Source organism: Alosa alosa, chromosome 21, assembly GCF_017589495.1.
Source record: "Alosa alosa isolate M-15738 ecotype Scorff River chromosome 21, AALO_Geno_1.1, whole genome shotgun sequence".
Lineage (NCBI taxonomy): Eukaryota > Metazoa > Chordata > Actinopteri > Clupeiformes > Clupeidae > Alosa > Alosa alosa.
Window position 1 is genome coordinate 19,099,965 of NC_063209.1, and position 23,953 is coordinate 19,123,917.

The following is a 23,953-nucleotide window of genomic DNA, read 5'->3' on the forward strand; positions in this document are numbered from 1 at the left end:
TATTTTTGCCCGAGTTAGCAAGCTAACTACCTAAGCTTTATGCCACAATGCTAGATAGCCTACCTAGTAATCAGAAATAATTTGTTATAAAAAAAAGACTAAAATGTTTTGACTAAAACTGACTAAGACTAAGATACCTTTAGTTTTCTTTTGACTAAAACTAGACTAAAATAACGAGACTTTTAATTAAACTAAAACTTGACTAACAAAAATTATATTTGAATGACTAAATATGACAAAGACTAAAAAGGACATTTCGTCACAAGACTAAGACTACGACTAAATTAAAAATAAGTGACAAAATTAACACTACCCCTTAAGACCAACATACATAAAAAAGGTGGACCTCCTAGGCCCCACGGTTCTCGAGATATTCACAGAAAACTGTCTACGGACACGCATTACAGGCCAGTTGGTGTATAGTAACATAAATTAATTTATTGTGTGGCCCCTCATGAACGGAATTCCACAGAACTTGGCGTGCATACAGAGGGTGTCATAATGATCCTACACTTCCAATTTCGTGCAGTTTTGACTATGTTAGGTCACAGATACCTTCAATTACAACACCTCATTTTTTACTTTTTGTGTTTAACTAGGTGGCTTATACATGAAAATGAGTGGTTATGGAATGGGTTGACATGGCCCCTTGAGATCAACATACAAAAAAAAATGGTCCTCCTAAACCCTACGGTTTTCGAGATATTCACAGAAAACTGTGTCTGCCCTACCTTCCTTTCAGGAGGTCCAGTCCAGCGGGGGGGCTACAGATCAAAACGAAAAACGATGGTTCCATGCTATCCATGTGGGGTTACATGCCCACCAAGTTTCGTGTCTTTCAGTGTCCCGGGAATCATTGACGGAAATTTGGGCATGCGAAAAAAAAAAAAAAAATCTGACTAAACCTATATGATCCCGCTTAAGCGCCGGCGGTCATAATTACAGTAATGACATGTACTTTTACATTGTGACCAAAGAATTTGTCGGTATTTGTTGGCAGAGAACCCATCATGAGTGTGTGTGGGGGGGGGGGGGGGACACCATATACCCATAGCATACCACTGTAGAGCCTTCTGGAGGTGTTATGGGTTTAATCAATGAAATACCCATGAAGGAAGGCGCCTGCTTAATAACCCCAGTGAAATGCTCTTGAAGGCTGTTCTGTTGGTGATGTTTTTGCCCACAAATGTTGATTTGTTATTGATTTTGTTTTTGATAGTAGGCTTGGTTGTTTGACTGGCCACAGTGTGAACCAGTATAAGGAATTCAACCCCTCTCCTGTGTATATCTGAAATGTTAAACTATGAAAAATGTGGTTGGGAGTAGCCTATAGGCTACCATTCAATATCTCAGTTTCAAAAAATAATAATTAAAATGTTCAATGAACACAATATAAAGACTTTAAAATATACTGTCCCTTTGGACCAAATGGCCATTAGGTGATATTTGGGGGGCAAAATAGACATACATGAAATAAGGCCTAGTAGTGGAAATTTGACGGAGGCAAAGCCAATGAGCGCAAGACACCTCTCCTCCATTTCACTTATTTTCGCCAAAACAATACTCTGCTGCCCTCTTGCGCACGTCACTTGTAGGCCTACGTGTACATGCACAGTATGCGTTGCAAACAGTTTCCTCTTCAGCCACTAGTCTGTGCCATGTGTTCTGAGTTCTGCGATTCTGTCTGAGTGTTTTGCCATCGTGTGTGCAGATGTAAATACTCTGTTATTTCGGTTATCCAGACTGCCTGAGAACATGTAAAGGGTCTTCTCTAATCCTTCTCCACTGAAGTTGTTAACTCACAATATTGTTAACAACTACTCCAACAAATAGCCTACCGCGCCAACTACAATTGAAGACGTGCTTATTTCTCTCTGGGGGTGCTTGGTGTTTTAAGGCGAAGGTCGAAGCTAGTTTAAACAACGTGGTGATTGTTACCATGTGGAATGGGAAATGAACACGTATAAAACAAAAACTTGTGCACCTCTCTATGTTCTATATATAGCCTAGACCTAGAGAGACCATAAGCTGTTGTTCACCAAAAAGATCTGTTCCCTCCCACTTTCCATTCAGCTGCGAGTGTGTGCATATCCACGTCGTAGGCCTACGTTGCAGAAGCGCAACCGAAACCAAAAGGCGCGAACACCCCCCAACCCCCTTCTGCACCCCAGCCAACACCAACCGCATCAAATTACATCTGAACTGTTACCCGTGTCCTAGGCTAGGGTGAACTAAAATTCACAGCGCCCCTTAATGAGTTTGCAACTATGAACCCACAAAGACCTTTGACGATTAATAAGTGTTTCAAAAACAAAAAGCAACATAAACAGACATGTTGCAACATAAACAACACAAACAGAAGCATGTTTGTTTAGACTGTTATGGTTATTATTATGCAATTCTACATGTACTCACACACACTTGAATATTTAGCAAACAACATTTGGTTTACAAGTTAATTTTACACAATTTTCAAATAAGCAAGTGCTTCGATTTCCTAACCAGTTCATGCACTGTGTAAGTATGCAGCAATTGTGTATCCCTGCAGCTGGTACAAGACTGGTCCTTCCTGTTGGCCTGTAGCTGGAAAAAAAGATAGCACATGCACTGCACATAAATTCTGGTACAGAGGCAATGGCTGTGGAGCTATTGCCAAGGGCCACAGAGTATTCTCAGTTACTACTTCAAGATAGTAGTAGCAAGCTATGGTATTTGGCCTGGAAAGAAAGGCTTTTAAGAAACCAACGGAACTGTTAGTTATTATATTCTCAGGGGAAAACCCTGTCTCTAAAAACAAATCCAGCTCAATGCATTTTGAATCCAGTGCATTTGGCAAAATAAATTTATTGATGTAGATACACAAACGGACACAAAAAGCAGTGTTTGACATTTATTACAAAGAGAATAACATGGTACATCCAAAATTTAAAAGAAATCTTCCATTAAGATTTGTAGAACAGGTGATCCACAGGATTTAAAGTGGCTCATGAACGCACATGGCTACATGTACAGACATGTCTTCACATCATTTAACAAATATATAGACACAAACAACACAAATGAACAAACAAAAACATATTGGCACAAATAAGCAATAGACACATTCTCACACACACATACAAACAGTAGAGAACTTAAATTGCCAGGTATCATTTTATAAAATAATAACAAAAAATATAACAGTATTTAACCACTGGGGGCTGTGGGAATGAAGCAATACAAAGCAGAATATTCCCTTTAATACAAAAATATAATGGCTTAACCTAAACTTCCAAGATAAATTAATTTAGATTGAGTGCATTTAGTTTTTTTTTTCTTTGACACCCACACTGAGGCAATCACTAATTGTTTTTTTGTTTTTGTGACTGTCATCAGAGGGGTATCCCCATCGAGAGGATAACGTTTTGCACAATCCCCAGATAGGCCACAGATTCACCCGTTTAAATGCTCGTATATAAGGTGCAGAAGCTGCTCACAATTATGCAGACGTCACATAGGTTATGTACATATTCACAATCCAACCAGCAACCTCACCTGAGTCTGGCTGCTTTTGAGGCACAGCATTCCTCTCTGCAGTAGAGTCACACACCCATATTCCCCCATTCTTGCATTTCATCACCATCTTCTACAGTCTCATGTACAGCCAGTGCTTGTGATCATATATGACCTGGCAAAGTCTGCCCGACTCAGGGAGTTCATTAGATCATAATTTCCTAAGGAAACCAGCACCCCACCACATGTCCTGTGCTCCTGGGAGAGTGGGGTGGGTGGGTGGTCATAACTGCCCCTCTGGTCCTATGTAATGTTATTTTTGTTTGTTTGTTTTTAAAAAAAAGAGCAAAGGTTTCTTCAGCAGCTCTTGACGGATTTGGACACGTCGGAGGTCTTCATGATGACGCTGGCACGTGTCTCGTGGACGGATGTGGACGCCAGCCCCGAGGGGCCTGGCATGGCGCTGGGCTGGGAGGCGGGGATGAGCCAGGGGCCCACCCCTGTTGAGACCAGTGGCAACGGATCTTGGCTAATGGTCACTGAGAAGGGCGTCTTGCTCGATGAGACAAACGTGGCCATGCCGGGCAGAGAGATGGTGGGCTTCCTCATCGGAACCTTGTGGAGAGGGTGCCATAACGCCTGTCAAACAAAGATAAGTATCCATCAGAATGAAGGCTGGGCAGTTGGCTAAGGGTGTGTACAGAACATAAAAACATTAAAAAAAAATAATTCATAAATTATAGGGATGATGTTAGAAGATACTTAAGCAACAGAGATCTCAGCTGAGCTGATTATAAAATATAAAATATATACATGTTTATTTATCTTTAACTCTAGGTATTGAGCCAGAAATCATTAAAAAAATATTTCTTAAAAAAATCTCTCAAATGTTTTGTGGAAGTGAAGTTGCAAGATTCGGCACTTTGGCTATTATGCCTCTACCAGCTGCTTATGGGATGCACACACACTTGAGTTCAGCAAGCTTTCACTGCTAGATAAATGTTGTGACATTTGAATAAACAGCTAAATGCATTTGTTTTGCGTGTGCCTGTGAACATGTGGTGCCCTTAGCATCGGGTTAAGACATTCTTCCTCCACTTGAGTCCAAAGTGATTAATCTACTCTGAGGAATGTGGAGGAACTTAAACCTGCAGAGCCACCCCCACATGTACTGTACACACACACACGCACACACACACACACACACACATACACACACACACACACACAGAGACACACATCCACACACACACACACACACACACAGAGACACACACACACACACACACACACACACACACACACACACACACACACACAGACACAGACACAGATCCACAGATCCACACACACACACACACACACACACACACACAATTACTCTTGCCAAATTTGTAAGGCTACTCATGTCTACAGTGGCTGTTTTCCCTGTTTTGCTCCCAGGAAGGCCTGCTGCATTTGGGCCTGAACCTGAAATCACCACATGCTAGACCTCTGACTAAGTAGCTCTTTCCCTAATCTCGCAGGTTATTTATGGTGTCCATTGTTCATTCTGTCAACTGTTACTTTTTTTTTGCCAAAACTACCAGCAAAAATTATGCTCTTGACATGCGGTGAGTCACGGAAACTGTGCTTGAGTGGCCCTACCGTAACAGAACAATAGCCAAAACACAAAAAAAATTGATAGAGAGAGAAATTTCTGGTAACCGTTTCTATTTTCCTGGTACTGGCTAGCTCTGTTTGGTAGAGATGAATCAGTGTGTGTGAGGCGTAATCATTCTAAAACATGCTGCAACACATTTGCCTTAGAAAGTGAGACAAAGTGGCTTTGTCTGTTACGTGTGTGTTTTTTTGTGTTTTGTGTCAGTAGTGTGGAGGCAGCACAGGAACTGAGAATAGTGGCTGAGGTTGCAGATGCTGCTGTTGCTAGTAGTTACTGCAGGGTTCGAAACTTGAAGCTTAACTCAGAAGTTCCTCAGTGGCACATTTATGCACACGTGTGCATATATCAACCTGCATAACGTTAGACTCCGAAACAAGAGGACATTTACATTTTTGGAATCCAAGACCTGAAGGGTCAAGTACTAAAACTCATTCTGAGCAGTAAATAATCTGTTATCGGTTCCTCACAGGTTGGCTCAAACATCAAACCCAACAATAAACCTGTAAATCAACAGATCTGTGACAGGAAACTGAGACTACAACATATTTATATGAGTCTAGACCTATTTCATGTCTCTGACATGATTGTGTTAGTGAGTAGATAGTTACTTTAACAGCTTTTGCATGTGGAGGACCTGGTGATAAATACAACATAGTACTCAATGGTAGTATTCAACAATACACACATTTGTAGTGCGGCATTCATATGTACGCTTTAGTGGAAGTGAGCTGGACACTGGATTGAAATGAAGGATAGATAGATAGATAGATAGATAGATAGATAGATAGATATAATGTCTAGGCTATAGGGAGCAGTGAATAGGATACTAAATACCAAGTTCCCCTTTACATGGCTACGTGGATTCTGTGCGCTTTAGCAGCTTTGTACAAGTGTATGCTTTGTTCACTTGGTGAGAGATAATATCTTGTTATCGTGCATACCTCTTTACTGTCCTCCTCACTGTGCACACTGTCTGTGTCGCTGTCTATGAGGAAGAAGAGAAACAGAGACAAAGAATGAAAACAAGCCTCCAAGGATTACCTGACAAACAGGTTTGTGTGTGTGTGTGTGTGTATGTGTGTGTGTGTGTGTTTGCGTGTTTGTGTGTGTGTGTGTGTGTGAGTGCATGCGTGTGTGAGTGTGTATGCGAATGCATGCATGTGTGTGTGTGTGTGTGTGTGTGTGTGTGTGTGTGTGTGTGTGTGTGTGTGTGTGTGTGTGGAGGTACAAGGGTGGGGCAAACAAAAAAACAAATTCTGCTCCATTTTTGGCGTATCTCATATAAGAGGATCTAAAGATTTTAGCCACCATGAGCAAAACAATCTCTCGGCAAAATGACCAGGCACGTTCCATCATGCCATAGCACAGTGAGGAATGACTTGCTGTCCCCCCCCAACAGATTCCCCCATTAACAGCTGCCAGAAGAGCTGCGCGTGTCTGTGGAGATCTGTTTCAGAACGGCAGCCAGACTTGAACTTTACCACTGCTGCGTTGCAGTCAAGGAGAGAGACAGAGGAGTAACCCGAGAGAGCAGTAACACTGTGTGTCTGTCTGTGTGTCTGTGTTGCTGCTTTACACCTTGTCCACACACTGCTGTGATATCCAACACTGAGGCCATATCTGATGCATGCGTATGTCAAATGTCAGAGTACGCTCCATCGCACACGTCTCAGCTTTGGGAAATCCCGAAAGCATTCTTGTTCTAACTGTTACGGGATTTCTATTTGTACTGAGATGAGACTCCATGCACAGAGCTTACTGTGTCGGTCGGTGTGGTGATCTGCGGGCGCTCATCTTTTGTTTTGTACTGTTCCTCTGGCTAAATGTGTCCAAATCAATTAGAAAACAGAAAGTGAAGTTCCTATTTCCGACATGAAAACAAGAAATGGGCAAAGTGGCCAGAGGTTGCTGCCTACTTTTCAACTCTTTTCAGCTTAACAGCCTCTCAGAAATGTACTTTCCGATCCTCCGGAGTTGACAGCCATCAGTGAGTCATGTATTGTCTGACATCAAATGGCTTTGGGATTAAAGTCTGCAGTCCTGGTGGCGCGGAAGCCACTCCCTGATTGTACATTAACTCTCTTCAATCACGGTGGCTGCAGAGTAAAGGATCCATTCCGCCATTTATTTTTTTTAACAACAGTAAGCACGCAGTGACCTTGAAAACACCTAAAAGGAACAGTCATTAACCCTTGTGGCCATCACCGTGCTGAACAACAGGAAGTTGATGCAATTATGTCCTGACCTGTGAGATGTGGTGGCAAGAGGTCGGAAAGAGGCCATGTTTGGTCTAGAGTGAGTCTGACTTACCACTCTATTTCAGACAGCGTGTGGACTTGTGGAATTATTAAGTATAGGAATGTAGCTCATGGTAATCTCCTTAAAACTGTATGCCAATGTTTGCTTGTCTCACTAGATGGCAAATGTGTGTTCGTAGACAGAGAAAAAGAGAGAGAGAGAGAGTGAGAGAGAGAGAGAGAGAGGGAGAGAGAGAGAAAGATATATAGAGTTAATGTGTTCAGGAAAAAGCTCTTAGAAACCGACAACTCTCTGACTAATGGCATTCTTTTTTTTTGCGAAGCTACACCCCTGTGCAAAGACATCTGCTCTAAAAGGCCAGAGCAACAGTAAACTACGGCCAAGACCTCCATCCTAGGCAACAAACTGCTCCCACACAGTCTGTGGCAACACATTAACACAGTTACACTTCATAAACATTCTCATTTCAGATTGAAACTCTCTGACAAAAAACAAAACAAAACAGCGCTCAGACAAAACAAAAGTTTATAGAGTTTAGAGCCCAAACCTCCGTAGGTGGAGACAGGGGAGATCTGCAGTGGGTAGGGGTGGCTGGAGGTGACCGACTGCTCCTCGTTCTCCGTGATGACCTCGATGGTCTGACACACGTCCGGCAAGTCGCTGATGATCAGGTGGTCCTCCTCAGGACTGCGGCTCACTAAAACAGAGAGGATTCTGGGTATTAGGCAGAATTGGGGAGTAACAAACAGAGAGCATTCTGGGTATTAGGCAGAACTGGGGAGTAACAAACTACAGTTAATTACATTTGCAGTAGCTTGCTAGCAGTTCAACTACATATAACTACAACTACATTCAAATAGCTACATTTTTAGCTGAAGACATTTTGCAAAATCAATGTAATTGATAATAGTTGGGAAATTACAGTAGTCACTGATACAAAAACAATTTTTCCATAAAGGGAAGTAATTATTTTAATTTTACCGTTGCTTCTCTTCTGTAATGAAAACCCCCTTTGACAAGCCCCGCTCTGTTTTTCTTTCATCCTTACTGATGCAAATTAATAAAACTAAACTTTAATATATTGGTGTCACTATTTAAAGTAGTTTGAACTTCCTTTTCTAAGTAGCTTTAGTAAACCAAACTGGATTTGTCTCATGAGGAGTAGTAGTAGTAATTCAACTTCCTCCAGAGTGAAGTGATTGGTGGCGCTATGCTTTCCAAGAGCCCTCCCCCCAACTCTGGTATGGGGGGTGGGGGGTCATCAATGCTCAGAATGAATGCTGGGCTACCTGGGGGGCTTGAACATGTTTTGACCTTGGCGCCGGAAGTGGTCAGGGCTATTATTAGGAGGAAATGTTCTTGGAGAGGAGGCTAATCAACACAGGAAAGTACATACACACACACACACACACACACACACACACACATACACATACACACACACACACACACACACACACACACACACACACACACACAGACACATACACACACCACAGACATGTGTAAACACACAAACATAAGCACACAAAGCACCACACTCACAAACACACAAAACACTTCCCACAAATAAGAACACACACATGCTCTCTCTCTTAAACACACACACACACACACAAAGATGCATACAAGCTCTTTGCTATCAGTTGTTTTGCTGATAAGACTTTGCAGCCTTTGGACCTGTGTCACACTAGATCAGATACAAAGGCCATTCCCACTTTTAATTTTTAATTCTAAAGTAGACCCTGACACAAGATGACCACCAGCCCAGCGCCCAATCACCCTCACACACACACAAACACACTGTACCCGCAGCCAGCATTAAAGCATACAGCTTGACCCAGCAACGTCACCATCTGCCGGTGGTGCATAATCCAGCGCGTTATTACACTGGCTAGTGGACACTCCTGCTACACATTAACTAGTGGCTGCACCAGAATTGCAGGGTTGCAGATAACCTCTTCTTATTTGGCACAGATAACAGCCTAATTGTGGGACTATGGAAAAAAAACAGGAAGAGGAACAAGCGGTTTTCAGTAAAGCATGATTCCACTTTCGGGGGGGGGTTGAGAAAAAAAAACAGTTACTTCCTTCACATATTGCTAAATATCACATATTGCTAAAGCGGATGGGATTCTTCATCTTTTGGGAGTATGGGAGCCAGGGATTTGGCCTTAACCTCATATCACCCAAACATTACAGTAAGAGCTGCTGAAGACATGCCTCAGTTAAAAGTGGGAAGAAATCTAGACTGGGTGTGTGTGACTGTGTGTGTGTGTGTGTGTGTGTGAGAGAGTGATAAAAGGAACTATCCAAACAATCCCTGAAAAAGTCACCAGCAAACTTACGAGAGAAAATAATTTTCTTTCACATCTGAATAATACATTATATAAACAGAAAAGAGGCATGAGCATATTTACACTAAGTGTTACAGTATATCCAACTACATATGGCTCAGTAGTATGAATAAAACTGGGACACTGGCACTGCACCTTGATGCTATTCTAAATACATAATTTCATAGTTCTCCTGAGGAAACACTGTCATATTTACCAGGCCTAAACAAACATAACCAATGCAGAACACTGAAAAAAGAGGTAGTCGCTAATGGTACTCACTTGGTGGGGTCTCATAATCTTGTGGCACTTCCTCTTTTACGTGCATTGGCCTGTAGGAGAAGCTGTTGCTGCTGTCCCAGGCAGGTGAACAGGGCTCCATCTGAGAGGGTCACAAACAGCTGAGCATCAGGGACAGGGCTACTATGAAAGAGTGTCCCACAGGTTGGTCATGAGGGACAGGGCTACTATGCAAGAGCGTCCCACAGGTGGTTTTTCTCTCAGTCTGTTAATATGTAAACATTTGTGATTCCACAGAGCAAGAACTTGGTGAACAGAAGTGTAATGTGGTCATACATATATATTCATATTGTATAAATTATATATATCACTGTCTTTGAGCTCCTGCCAGTAATGTTTCAAAAGCTTTTTTTAATTTCTCATTAATCTTCAGATATATGGCAGGTAGCTGTTTCATTATCCATGAATTAACATGAAAGTCTAGACTGTGACCCCTATACACACCATCATAAACGAAGGGTTTGCATTTCAGAGTGATGGACACAAAATCTCTGCCTAGCATCAAAAACAAAAATCACATATTGATTATGAAACAATTATGGAACAAAATGATTTGTTACAACTTTACAACTACGGTGCCAGAGCAGTGGAGAGGCATTCACACGTTGAATAGTGTGCTTCCCACCCTGTAGCTATAGTAACAGCGTTACAGAGGGGCCAAGTGCCAACAGAGTTAAAAACGCGTTGCACCATCACAATAGCAGTAGAAAGGTTGACCATTGCTACGCAACACCTTACAGAAGGGTCATAGATGGAGCAGCACAATATGGCGCACAGCAAAGGCACTGTGCATGATTGCATTATATGGCGCACAGCAAAGGCACTGTGCATGATTGCATTATATGGCGCACAGCAAAGGCACTGTGCATGATTGCATTACCTTTACCTTCTCTTCTTTTTCACTTCTTTTTTTGCCTGCAAAAAAGTGAAACATTTTTTTTAAGAAAGATGGCTGAATTAGGCAGACCTATGCTATAATGTTCGCAATTTAATTTCTATATACAAGCAGAAGTCCAACTCAGACATTGTGAAACATTAAAATCCACCTCAATAAACACCACCACTGTTTAATCACCAACTATGTTTACGGCTGTTTTGACAGTATCTCTTATCACTTGTGTGCTATGAATCGTACAGTAGATTAGAGCTATATAGAGTATTACAGAGGAGCCTCTCACTGCTGTGAAAAGCTCTATTTCTATAATAGCGGGATAGGGATGGCAGACTACTGACCTCTCTTTGATTGTCGCTCTGACGGGGAGAGCATTTTATAAACCCTGAAGGCGTTTGTTCCTTTCTTGATGCTCTTATCCTTCACCTCCTCGATATCGGGCAGAGAGTTCATGGCACAGCGAAAGTTCGCCTTCCATGTCTTTGGGTCCGGCTTGTCCAACCCTGGTTGATATTTCCCTGAGTGACAGAGAAAAAAATAAGTAAAGAAGAAAGATTCAACTCATGTGATGACTGTATTATTACAATGTTAGAGAGTTGGAATGTCTTTTGTGTAAATTGTGAAACCTGAATTAACCTGCCTGAAAATGTTCATTATTATGTTCAAATATTACATTTGTAAGCAAACATAAAGTAGCATTTATAAGATGACATCTGTTATTACCTGGCCACATTTCCCCTGAATTTTGTTTGTATTTTGAAATCTATCATACATAATCTAATATTCAATTAATATGCACCACTTCTACCTTTAAAGCAAAGCCGCATGAGTCTGAGCAGGATGCATGCAGTGCAAATGTATACATTATACCCATATGTTGTGTACTGTATGCATATAGAATGGAGAGATGGAGAGAATGTGTATCAGAGAGAGAGGAAGGAGGAGGGGCTACAGTATGTGTAGAGTGGCCAGCTGAGAGAGAAACATGTTGCTATGAAGTGCTCTGAGAGCATGTGTGCCCTGGCACTCAGTGTCAGTAGGCTACCTGTGTGAATAGCCCAGTTCTTGAAGAGCGGAGCGTCTTTCTCCACGTCCCAGCCATGGCGTGCTGCATGCATCCAGGGGATCTGAAATATCCTCTTTTCCTGCGTCCACACCACAAGACAACAACACGCAGCAACGGGTGAAACAGGAGAGAAGAGGAGAGCTTAGTGACAGCGCTACCTGCACACACCCAACAATAATTAACACATATCGAGCCAGAATGACCAGTTTAGACATGCAGGTTCGGTGCACCATCCCAGAGTAAAACATAAAACGATACAAAAACAGACTGTACCAAAAACAATTGCAAAACTGAGTATTGCAAACAGTCTTTTTAAGTTTTCTTTTTGGAGGGAGACACTGCCAGTGCACAAGGCCTACTGACAGGGGATGCAGATTTTGAAGGCATGATTGGCTAAAATCTAGTGCTTTGCTTTCAGGTGTCACAGATAGGGCACTCACTTTGTTAACCCATCTGAGCCCTGGGATTTTGCATGAGTTGATTTGTTCTTCGAGCCATGGTCTCATCCGCATTCTTTCCACTGGCATTTTGGTCTATGAGGAATGAGGGTTAGAAAGACAGAGAGCAAGGGAGGGAGGAAGAGAGAGAGAGAGAGAGAGAGAGAATAAGGATCTGGGGTATGTCATGTTCAGAGACAGCTTCCACAACAGTGCATATTTCTACAGTCCATTAAGAGATCCAAGATAGGAGGAAGCGAGCACAGATTAGTCTCCTCAAAAGACTCTTAATGCAAAAGCTTGTCAATGCACATAAAAATGCATGTAGGCCTACTCGCTGTGGCTCTTGTGCCAAACATTTTAAAACACACACAAACTATGTAAATATTTTTTTCAGAGTGCAATTAATCGGAAGGCTTTGTAGATTTGTACAGACACACTGATCTGTTGGAGGCCTTTGAAGAACCCGAGGCTAAATCTACATTTCTGAGAATAATCTGAACAATTGTTGACAAGCAATCATGCAACAATGTGGAGAACCACAAAGAAAATGAGTGTGATAGTACGGCCGCCTAGCCAACAGACCTGTTACACAGATCATGAAGAATGAACAATACAAGGTATTTAATTCTACAGTCGTAAATGTTGATTTAGTGTTTCCCAGTTATTCTGTAGCCTACTGATCTGAAATAGATTATCTCACGTTAGGCTGCTAATAGCAATCCAAAAGGCGCAACGGGACTATTTTAACACACGCACGTATTCACACAGACGGAGTTGGAGAGCGAACGAGCAAACTGCACTTGTTCAATAAAAGCATGGCTTGCAAACACTGTATTTCAGCATAACAGAATTCTGCAAACCCTATTCCAGAACCTACAATATTAAACTGTAACATTATCGCCATTTTCTGGCCTCGATAGCTTTGACAACTTCTTTCTACAAGTCACGCTGTCGACAAGCTGACAGTCTGTGGCCAAAATGAAGTTCACGAATAAACTGGGTGACAACTAACAAGTCAATTCAAAAGTGAAAATAACAATTCCCGATGTGTATCCTATCAAAACATTCCCTTACTTTCGATTGCGCTTAGACCGATGCACACTAGGCTAAAAAATATAATCGTTGCTCCTAGAAATAAAGACATGCGGAAATGTCGTTACCTTATGAAATATCCCCGATAAGGCACCGTTGGTCTCGTTAGTCCTCAGAAGTTTTCGTTAAATATGTGAATTCCAATAGCAAAACGAACACTTAAATGAGCCTATTTCTGTTCTTCAGATCGAAAGCAAAACAAGTAAAGGAAACTGGTCTGTGGAAATCCCCTCCCGAAAATGTTTGTTTGACGTCTGAGGACCTAGAGGGCGTTGTATGAGGATCACGGAAGTCTGCTCATGGTCTTCACTGTAATGCGAAACTCAATTTCATTTTCGCTTCCTTGTTTCTCAGGATGCTGCCTTAAAGGCAGAGGCATCCTCTTAAAACAGTTCAATATTCCTTGCAATTTTACTGATATCTTTTGCCAATTTAGAGGCATTCGCATTCATATGTGTTTTTCACATAGGCTACAGTAGGCTACCTCATCATAATCATGCTCCCAATGAAGATTGATCTGCAGAATAGGCTGCATGAACTACATACAACCAAAAAGTGCACTTAGCAAACTTGCATGCATTCTATTTCAAGCCCCATTCCTGTGAGAGTACTGGAAAAGTTAGGGACCATATGCATCATATATGTTCAGGAATGCTATGGCATGATAATGATGCAGTTCTTTAATCACACCTAGACACAAATCAGTAACCAACCAATTGTAACCATCAAGTAGTCCACAGCTTGTCTATTAACACATTTTAATAAAACAGTCACACAATTATTATGTTCAAATTGAAATGGTTCATTTTTAATGGAACTTGGCACATTCACAGTTTGTAGTAGTCAACTGAAAGTACACATTCATTTCTGTTTAGTGTTTGTGTGCAAGATGAGTATAACCAGTTCTGTTGGTGTCAGTTTGGTCCCTTTTACGACTTGTCTTTCCCCTGCAGCTCTGCCCTGCACTGTGTTATCTTACAGAGCACACCATGCTGCTCCGCCCACTGATGTCAAGATATGTCACCCCTGAATATTATATCATTCATTCCACCCATAAATTAACAAATAGCTAATGCCAACATGTAGATCTGCACATAACTAACTAACTAACATATGGTCAGACAACAGTGCCATAACTAACACAATAAAAAACTAGATGTACCGCAGAGCGGTACAAAATATGACCACCGCCCAGTCCAGCACGTTTTCCACAAAAATAAGTCACGCTGAAAGGCATATATGATTCTAACTGTCTCACTGAATTGCATTATGCACACTCAATTCTCACTGGTATCTGCTAGACAACAAGTACCAAAACATGATTAGTTCATAGATTTCACATGTAATATACATTTTATACAACCCCACCCCCATCTTGCCTGTTCATAATTCTGAGAAATTCTTGAATTGTGTGCATGTGTGCGTGTACATGTTTATGTTTATGTGTGTGTGGGTGTGTGGGTGGGTGTGTGTGCGTGCATGTGTGTGTTTGCCTGTTTATGTGCCTGTGTGTGTGTGTGCATGTGCATGCATGCGTATATATGTCTACTGTGTGAGTATGTGTCATACGCGTCGCTGCGCGGTGGTCATAAAAACTGATAAACTCCCTGCTTGACTTATTTCAAGTATAGTCTTCCAATTCTTATTTTTATATCATTTCCAGCTGAATTGTCTAACTGTTTTGATTTGAAACAGTTGTATACCATTGTGCAACATTAATTCTTATATTCATTTTTTTAACAGTCATTGTTCATTTGTTTAACACCTGTATTCTGTGAACACATTCTTCAGCATGTCAATAAAGAGTAGCCCCATGGTAATCCCATGGTAATCTGCCTCGGTCACATCGCTAGGGGAAGTACAGTTCTTTGGTCAGCATGGACACAAGGCAAGGAATCTGTTGCTTGGCATTGTATTCCGGGAGATTGGAACATGACTCGAACTCCAGCGCCACTTTGTGGTTCACCCGTGTCATGACCTGCATGAGTTCCAGCTCTCGGCCAAACCTGGCAAGCATGTCACACACAGACTGAATGAACCATGACCCATTTGAGGTGTTTCTCCAGGAGTAATAGCCTGCCACATATATGAATGAGAACAAATTAATTACAGGAGAAATACAAACATACAGATGGAAATCCAGGGATATAGTTGATCTGACGATGTGTATGGATATGCTTGGTTGTATTGCAAAGAAAATGTATTTTTTGGTGCCTGTCCTTGTTGGACTTCCCAACTTTCCCAAGTGTCTGTTTCATTTCACTTACAGTAGTCACTCTGTATAAAATATCTGCCAACATCTGCCAACTTACTGAAAGTAAATAGGAGTATTGAATTTCTAAGTGTACCACAAAAGGCTGCTGAGCACCCAAATGTTGGCAACAATACAATCATGTAACAATTTGCGCAAATGCACATGAGAAAATCCCTAACTGAGACACTTTGTGTATCTGTACACTGCAGATATTCTGTATTTCTGAAATGACATGTAAGCAGACATAAACTGGCACAAATCTAAGCAAGTATAGTGGCAGAAGGCCTGCTATGTGACAAGTGTTAAAATAAAAATGAAATTGATTGGGCATGCATGCACTACTAAGCGGCAGGTACAGTATACATATACAAATATAATATACAAAAGTGAAAATTAAATTGAGCTAAAAAAGAAATTGCTTGAGTAAGCACTGGTGAGTGACAAGTGTTTGAAAAACTGAAAATTAAATTGTACTGAACAAGAAACTGATTGAGTAAGTGTTTTGAAAAAAAAGTAAAAATGAAACTTATAGGGCATGCACTGGCGTATCCTACCTGGTACAGTGGAGTATGCGTAGAGGAAGTCTGCCTCCACGGGTATCCTCTCTGTGGATCCTTCTTCGGCCACACTGTCTGTCTCAATGCCACTATCCAGGTCTGTGCCCCGACATGCCTGGGAAGTACAAAACAACAGTACTGCTGACCAAGGCTCTTCTTGATCTTGACACTTACAATTAGAGGAGAAACACAACTACAAACCTTTAATGTGATTTTACAGACGAAAACCCAGGGACAGAGTTGATCTGACAATCTGTATGGGTATAGTTGGCTATATTGTACTTAAAATTAAAAAAAAATTGGTACTTATCCTTATTGTATCTCATAATGTACTGCTGCTTTATCTATTATCCCTCATAAAAAAGAAATCTGCCAACTGACTGTATGTGCCTGAAGTTATCAGACATTTTTAAAGCTATTATATATTATTATCTATTAAGAGACCCAGCTCACGCTCAATTCCAGTACAGAACCTGAGAACTCTAAGCCCTGCTAATGGCCTGCTGTACCTGGATGAAGAAGAGCTTTGGCTTCCCAGCCAGTGAGCGGCACCGGTCTCCCCTGAAGAGGCTGGTGAGGTCCTTGAGGGGCACGGGGCCATCGGTCCCGTACAGTACCCCATCATCCCCATGGCTCAGCAGGACACACACAAGGGAGGCGGACTTGCTGTGGTCCTCCTGGGACACTGTCAGGGTCCAGATTTTGGAGTCAGCAATAATGACTAAAATAAGAAATCATTGAGGTGTGGGCTCTCCCGCCCTCTGACACACCTTATTGCAATTACTGAAAGTAAAATTAGCAGTTTTAACTCAATACACTGTTAGGGTTCGGGTTCTTTTGTCAAATTCAGCAAATTGCTCTTAGCTGTTCTAGCTGTTTGTTCGAAGCATACTAAAAGAAAAAGGGGGGGGGACTCTGGTGTTCATATTAACACTGGCTAGGCATAATTCAACAAACTTAAAGGTTTAAATTAGCCTGGCGAGCCAGACCCACATTAAAATGTAGGGTCTGGGCACTCACCGTTCGCAGTGCTCAGTCCGAGGGGCGGGATAATCAGTTGAATTTTTAAATTCCCTCTGCACGCAATAGGACGCAATAGGATATTTGTTTTCAAGTAGCAGGGAATTCAAGCCAAACCGTTGCAACTCTGCCATCAATCATTATGTTAAGCCCACCAAACGACTCTATACACGATTTCAATGCCTGATTAAGTTTCGATTTCTGGAGCTCACAAGCCAACGGAGAGTTGCTAGACTAGCCCTGCGGGCGCGTCTAGATTTCTAGGCTAGGTTTAAATAATTTAAGACAACCTTTCAGGTGCAAAGACTATAGGGCAGTTCAATTGATTGTTTAGCCAGCATCAAGGATTGTATTTTAAAACCTTCTTTCTTTAATTCTGAGGTAGGAACTAGGAGAACATAAGGAGGAAGGAGAAGAGGAAGAGGAGCATGATGAAGATCATGACGAAGAGGAGCATGTAAGGGTAAAAAGTGCAGTAGAAGAGGGGTTTAGTAGATTAAGTGGCAAGGGCTGCATAAAAAAGGTGGGGGAGGATTGGGATTGGGTGGGGGGCACCAACAAGGAGCACCCAAGAGCAACAGGGGCAAGGAAAAACTCCCTTACCAAGGAAGAAACCTTGGGCAGATCCACGGCTCAAGGGGCTAGCCCAACTGCCAGGGGTCTTGGTGTGTGTGTTGGGGGGATGACAGGGGAGATGGCATAGTGTGCTGTGTATGTGGGGAGAGGGCAGTGTGCAATATGTGTGTTGGGGAAGCTTCCTTATGAGACAATGTGCTGTGTATTGGGGGGGGGGGGGGCAGTGTGCTGTAAGTATGTTGGGGATGTGTGTTGGAGAAGCTTCCTGATGAAATAATGTGCTGTGTATGTAGGGGGGGGGGTGGGCAGGGACTTACTATTGCAAGCAGAGTACTGTATGTATGATGTATGTGAGTGATGACAGTGAAGATGTGTGTGTGGGCGGGAGGGGAGTGGAGCAGTGACTGTGTGTGTGTGTGTGTGTGTGTGTGTAGTGTGTAAGGTGGGGGCAGTGTGCTGTAAGTATGTAGAGGATGTGTGTTGGAGAAGATCCTGAAGACAATGTGCTGTGTATGTAGGGGGGGGGGGGGGCAGTGTGCAGCAAGTATGTAGAGGAGGCTTACTGTAGCAAGCAGTGTGCTGTATGTATGTGAAGTGATGACTTCAGATTAGATTTTCAGATTAGATAAACTCAGTGTTATGAAATAGAATTTACCATTGTATAATAATGTCTTGATGTCTCTTACGGAGAGGTCATTTTTGAAGATGACTTCATAGCCAAGCTGTTTAAAGACCTTCATCATATTTCCTGCATCCACGTCAGTCCCATTCCGCATGTTCATGCCTTGTAAGGAAAGCAGATAAAATATGACTGTCAGTGGTAGCACAATAACAGAAAATATAAAAACAAATGTTGTAAATTTAATTGGTCAGATTTGTACGTTGTTGAATGGTAATTTAGGGCTAATCAAAATGCCGATTCACATCTGACTAACTGAATGTTTCAACCTATAAACAACATCTTACCCGTCTTTTTGTCAAAGTTCTTGTTGTTGATGATGACACACTGGCCCATGGACGGGTAATTCATGTTGTAACGGTAGACATCAGCTGGAGGCTTAGCAGCAACCTGTGACTTCCCTGTAGGGCCTGAGGGCTTATCTGGGCTACAAGATGGACAATGGAGTACAATGACATGACAGTAAAATGCATGAATATAGTGAAAAGTGAAATCAAATCAGGAGTTACAGGATGGAGAAGATTTAACCGCCAGGTAGTCGTCTGTAACCTACATAAGTTTACTCTCATGCAGGATTTAGACTAGGCTACTTATTCCTAGCCTATTTTCCATTAACCAAACCATGTTTGCATCTAACAGCGATTCAGTCAATGTTTAAAATTAGGCTAAGCAAAAGTTTGGTATGGCTGTAAAAATATTGGCATTTGTCTCTGTCCCCCAAAGCAAAATAAGCCAGCCTCTTTAAATCACTTTGTTTTCTTTATAGGTGTTAAAGGCCACCTTGACTTTAAAACGCCAAAAAGGAAACCATTTTATTTTACTGTTTGCTTTATGCCATATATTGCTCAATGTCAACGTCAAAAACTGTGTGACTGAGTTTGCTGCCCATAAAGTTAAAAGTTAAATTTCTTCTTGAGTGTCAGCTGATCAGAAAGGCACATGGTCTTGTTAGGCACCACTACTGATGTGCTTTACCATGGCACCACTTGACCTAACAAACTGAAGTAGACCTAGCTCACATTTGATTAGGACTACAGTGACTGAATCAAACTGTAAAAAGGTCCTGATGCATTAATCTATTTAAGTCCATGTGTGCAGGAACAAGCAGTAGTGTGGGGTGTAGGCCTGTGTAGGCTACATTCCCACTTCAGCACTATGCTTCTACTACATTTAGGTCATTGCTCCACCAATGGTTTCATTTCCCATCAATTTAGTAAATGGATTTCAACCACATTGGCCCTATACAAGGTTTATGGAAAATACTCTACCCAAACTAAACAACCTAACACGTTTAAAACGTAATAGCAATATATATACAGGTGCTGGTAATATAATTAGAATATCATAAAGAAGTTTATTTATTTCAGTATAATCCATTCAAAAAGTGAAACTTGTATAATTTATACATTCATTCCACACAGACTGATATATTTGAAGTGTTTATTTCTTTTAATTTTAATGATTATAACTGACAACTAATGAAAACCCCAAATTAATTTAGAATATTGTGAAAAGGTTCGATATTGAAGACACCTGGTGCCACACTCTAATCAGCTAATTAACTCAAAACACCTGCAAAGGCCTTTAAATGGTCTCTGTCTAGTTCTGCAGGCCATACAATCATGGGGAAGACTGCTGACTTGACAGGTCAAAAGATGACCATTAAACACCTTGCACAAAGAGGGCAAGACACAAAAGGTCATTGCTAAAGAGACTGGCTGTTCACAGAGCTCTGCATCCAAGCACATTAACCCTTAAAGGAGTACCGTCACATTGGTGTGACAGGAATGTTTGAGAAATGAACGTTCTAAAGAATATCTGGGTTCATTGAATTCAACATAGAATTTTAGAACCTTCAATTGTTGCGGAACTTAGAACGTTCAAAAACCTACACCTTTAAGGGTTAATAGAGAGTCGAAGGGAAGGAAAAGAAGTGGTAGAAAAAAGTGGATAACAGCACCCTGGAGAGGATTGTGAAACAAAACCCGTTCAAAAATGTGGGGGAGATTCATAAAGAGTGGACTGCAGCTGGAGTCAGTGCTTCAAGAACAACCACGCACAGACGTATGCAAGACATGGGTTTCCGCTGTCGCATTCCTTGTGCCACTGTTGAACAAGAGACGGCGTCAAAAGCATCTCGTCTGGGCTAAAGACAAAAAGGACTGGACGGCTGCTGAGTGGTCCAGTTATGTTCTCTGGTGAAAGTAAATTTTGCATTTCCTTTGGAAATCAAGGTCCCAGAGTCTGGAGGAAGAGGAGAGGCATAGAACCCACGTTGCTTTAAGTCCAGTGTAAAGTTTCCACAGTCAGTGATGGTTTGGGGTGCCATGTCATCTGCTGGTGTTGGTCCACTGTGTTTTCTGAGGTCCAAGGTCAATGCAGCTGTCTACCAGGAAGTTTTAGAGCACTTCATGCTTCCTGCTGCTGACCAACTTTATGGAGATGCAGATTTTCTTTCCAACAGGACTTGGTACCTGCACACAGTGCCAAAGCTTCCAGTACCTTAAGGACCATAGTATCCCTGTTTTTAATTGGCCAGCAAACTGGCCTGACCATAACTTCATATGGGATAGCCATGTTTAGGCTTTTCCCCCTCGAAATTGCACTGTGCCTACTTCAGAGGCCACTGTTCCCACCTAGTATGGCCTACCATCAAATGCTTGGTCTCTTTAAAAAGCTGAGACCTTGTAGTTTCTTAGGGAACAATCAGAATAGCTGTGGGAAGTACTGGTACAGAGGCTAGAATACTGTTTTATATTTCTGCCGGATAACAAATATCTCTAAACTGATCACATTTCAGCCCTCTAGGTCACTTGAAATTACTTAGAAACACAACTGAGCCCTAGCACCAGGTCTTGTGAAGCTGTGTGCAAAAGTAGATCAATATAGCATAAAAAATGACTGCTTTGGACCATTATTTGCCAAGGTATGCTCATGCATTTTGTAAAATGCCCTATGGAAACTCCCCATAGGACTTTTGGGTTCCCAAAATGCATACTGACAATAAAAAGGTGGACTATTTAGATTGTATGTCAGGTGTCTATTTAGATTGTATGTCAAAAAAGTGTCTATTTTTGCATTTACTTGTTGGTTCATTCTATCTTATACACATTCATTGTTGGTTCACATCTGTACAACTAATGTTGGATAATACAACATGAAGATTCAATTTCTATGGATTCTTGTGAATATTTCAGTACCCAATATGTTGCATCTACTTATTGTGCTGCAGCTACACTGCAGCCAGTGGTCAGCGTAGCACCAAAAGTGGAGGAGGGGGGCATTTTGGATCAAATTTAATTGAAACATAAGATTCATCTGAGAATGTAAAGCACTATACAGGATTGTACGTGATTGTCATTTTTGGATTCCCAAGAGCCAAAGCTTTCAAATGGTGTATAACATTACTATGCTACATAACAATATGGTGCATACAATTGATTTAGAATGTTGGGGGGAGGTGGGTAACCGTCCCGCCGGCGGGACACTGAAGATTAAGTAAGGGATAATGTATAGAACGCCGGTCATTATGGGGAAAATAAGTCCCGACAGGGCAAACCGGACCCCGACGCGCCAGCGGAGGGGTCTTGTTTCGCCCTGAAGGGACTTATTTTCCCATAATGACCGGTGTTCTATACATTATATATTTTATAGCTCTCTGACTACCTGCCAAAACGAAAAAATAAACTCCACGATATGTCTCTTTACACTTATTTGTTACCGTTTCGTCATGGCTTTTGCTAAGAAACAAATAGTTCGCAACACACGCTGAACTTGAATCAAACATTCTTTAGAACTCAGCTGATCAACCGTCTTTTACTTTTGAATGAAGTTCCAATGCAAGAAGTGACCGGAATACTTGCAGAGTGATATGATCAGCAGCACAAAACCAGTTGCCATTGACAGCGGTAATTATATGTTTGCAGCGAATTTATTTTACCGTAGAACGTTGGGAAATCCCATTCAAGTCAATGGAGCGTTCTACTAGCATTGTGGAGAGCCGTATAATAACTGGTTTTATTATACGGCTCCTCACAATGCAAGTAGAATGCTCCATTGACTTGAATGGGATTTCCAAAAGTTCTAGCGGTCATTATTTATTGGGAAAGGACCTCTGAAAACAAGAATGACCGCTGTCAATGGCAACGGAGTTTGTGCTTGGAACTTCATTCAAAAGTGAAAGCAGACGGTTGATCAGCTGTGTTCTAAAGAATGTTTGATTCAAGTTCAGCGTGTGTTGCGAACTATTTGTTTCTCAGCAAAAGCCACGACGAAACGGTAACAAATGAGTGTAAAGAGACATATCATGGAGTTTATTTTTTCGTTTTGGCAAGTAGCCGTATAATAAGCGGGATAATGTATAGAACGCCGGTCATCATGGGAAAATAAGTCCTTTCAGGGCGAAACAAGACCGGTTCGCCCTGTCGGGACTTTTTTCCCCATAATGACCGGCGTTCTAGGCTATACATTATCCCTTAGGCTACTTAATCAATGTATCAGAGATATTGCTTATTATACATTGTTGAAGACAACTGGATGTGAATATCTATTTTTTCCTCTAATTTTCTCTTCCTACTCAAAACATTTGGGGGCCGCATGAATCCTGCCTTATGTTTGACACCCCTGTATTAAAAGGTCTACATCTTAAAATGTGTGTGGTTATGGTTATGGTTTACTTGTTCAATAAGTAAGGGTTGAGATTATAATTTTAAAAATATCTTCAAACCTTCAATATATCACAATTTTTCCTCACCACACATAAGTCTGCTTACAAGGAAGGAATATTACCTTGAGAGTTGTACAACTGAAATACGGTGTCACTGTGGACTAATACATACAAATAAACACATTCCTCTTTACAATCATGCTCCCAACGAAGATTAACCTGCAGAATAGGCTACATGTATGAACTTCATACATCCAAAAAAGTGCACTATGAAAACTTGCATGCTTTCTATTTCAAGGTCACCATCCCTGTGAGAGCACTGGAAAGGTTAGAGACCAAATGCACCATGGGTATTTTCAGGAATGCTATGGCATGGCAATGATGCAGTTCTTTAATCACAACTAGACACAAATCAGTAAACAACCAATTGTAACCATCAAGTAAGTATATATACTCTTTTGATCCCGTGAGGGAAATTTGTTCTCTGCATTTATCCCAATCCGTGAATTAGTGAAACACACTCAGCACACAGTGAACACACAGTGAGGTGAAGCACACACTATTCCCGGCACAGTGAGCTGCCTGCAACAACAGCGGCGCTCAGGGAGCAGTGAGGGGTTAGGTGCCTTGCTCAAGGGCACTTCAGCCGTGCCTACTGGTC

The 23,953-nt window shown here is 41.6% G+C and overlaps 2 protein-coding genes across 6 annotated transcripts; both read right to left on the minus strand.

The window, feature by feature from the left end:
• Positions 1-2,877: 2,877 nt before the first annotated feature.
• On the minus strand, positions 2,878-14,049 carry irf2 (interferon regulatory factor 2). 5 transcript variants are annotated; one of them, XM_048232288.1, is made up of 9 exons: positions 13,609-14,026; positions 12,449-12,541; positions 11,988-12,087; positions 11,284-11,460; positions 10,931-10,965; positions 10,033-10,132; positions 7,962-8,111; positions 6,097-6,140; positions 2,878-4,131 (listed from the first exon to the last, which is right to left on the minus strand). In XM_048232288.1, exons 2-9 carry the CDS (start codon positions 12,533-12,535, stop codon positions 3,850-3,852), a joined length of 975 nt encoding a protein of 324 aa, XP_048088245.1. In that variant the 5' UTR covers positions 12,536-12,541; positions 13,609-14,026; the 3' UTR covers positions 2,878-3,849. The 5 variants fall into 5 exon arrangements, with proteins under 5 accessions (XP_048088245.1, XP_048088246.1, XP_048088247.1 ...); XM_048232289.1 differs by having other exon boundaries at positions 10,937-10,965; positions 13,609-14,023; XM_048232290.1 differs by lacking the exon at positions 6,097-6,140 and having other exon boundaries at positions 3,907-4,131; positions 13,609-14,038.
• Positions 14,050-15,037: 988 nt separating this feature from the next.
• Positions 15,038-23,799, minus strand: casp3b (caspase 3, apoptosis-related cysteine peptidase b). Its single transcript, XM_048232295.1, has 6 exons — positions 23,415-23,799; positions 18,914-19,053; positions 18,603-18,731; positions 16,861-17,036; positions 16,349-16,466; positions 15,038-15,616 (listed from the first exon to the last, which is right to left on the minus strand). Exons 2-6 carry the CDS (start codon positions 18,975-18,977, stop codon positions 15,390-15,392), a joined length of 714 nt encoding a protein of 237 aa, XP_048088252.1. The 5' UTR covers positions 18,978-19,053; positions 23,415-23,799; the 3' UTR covers positions 15,038-15,389.
• Between the last annotated feature and the right edge of the window lie 154 nt (positions 23,800-23,953).

Excerpts from the sequence above, each read along its gene's own strand:
- irf2 (XM_048232288.1), bottom strand. The coding sequence starts at position 12,535 with ATGCCAGTGGAAAGAATGCGGATGAGACCATGGCTCGAAGAACAAATC. Across the intron at positions 10,966-11,283 it reads AGAGCGACAATCAAAGAGAG|GCAAAAAAAGAAGTGAAAAA; the intron begins GTCAGTAGTCTG and ends ACTTTTTTGCAG. Across the intron at positions 4,132-6,096 it reads GTGAGGAGGACAGTAAAGAG|GCGTTATGGCACCCTCTCCA; the intron begins GTATGCACGATA and ends TTTGTTTGACAG.
- casp3b (XM_048232295.1), bottom strand. The coding sequence starts at position 18,977 with ATGAATTACCCGTCCATGGGCCAGTGTGTCATCATCAACAACAAGAAC. Across the intron at positions 16,467-16,860 it reads CAAAGCTCTTCTTCATCCAG|GCATGTCGGGGCACAGACCT; the intron begins GTACAGCAGGCC and ends TGTACTTCCCAG. Across the intron at positions 15,617-16,348 it reads CGCATACTCCACTGTACCAG|GCTATTACTCCTGGAGAAAC; the intron begins GTAGGATACGCC and ends TATATGTGGCAG.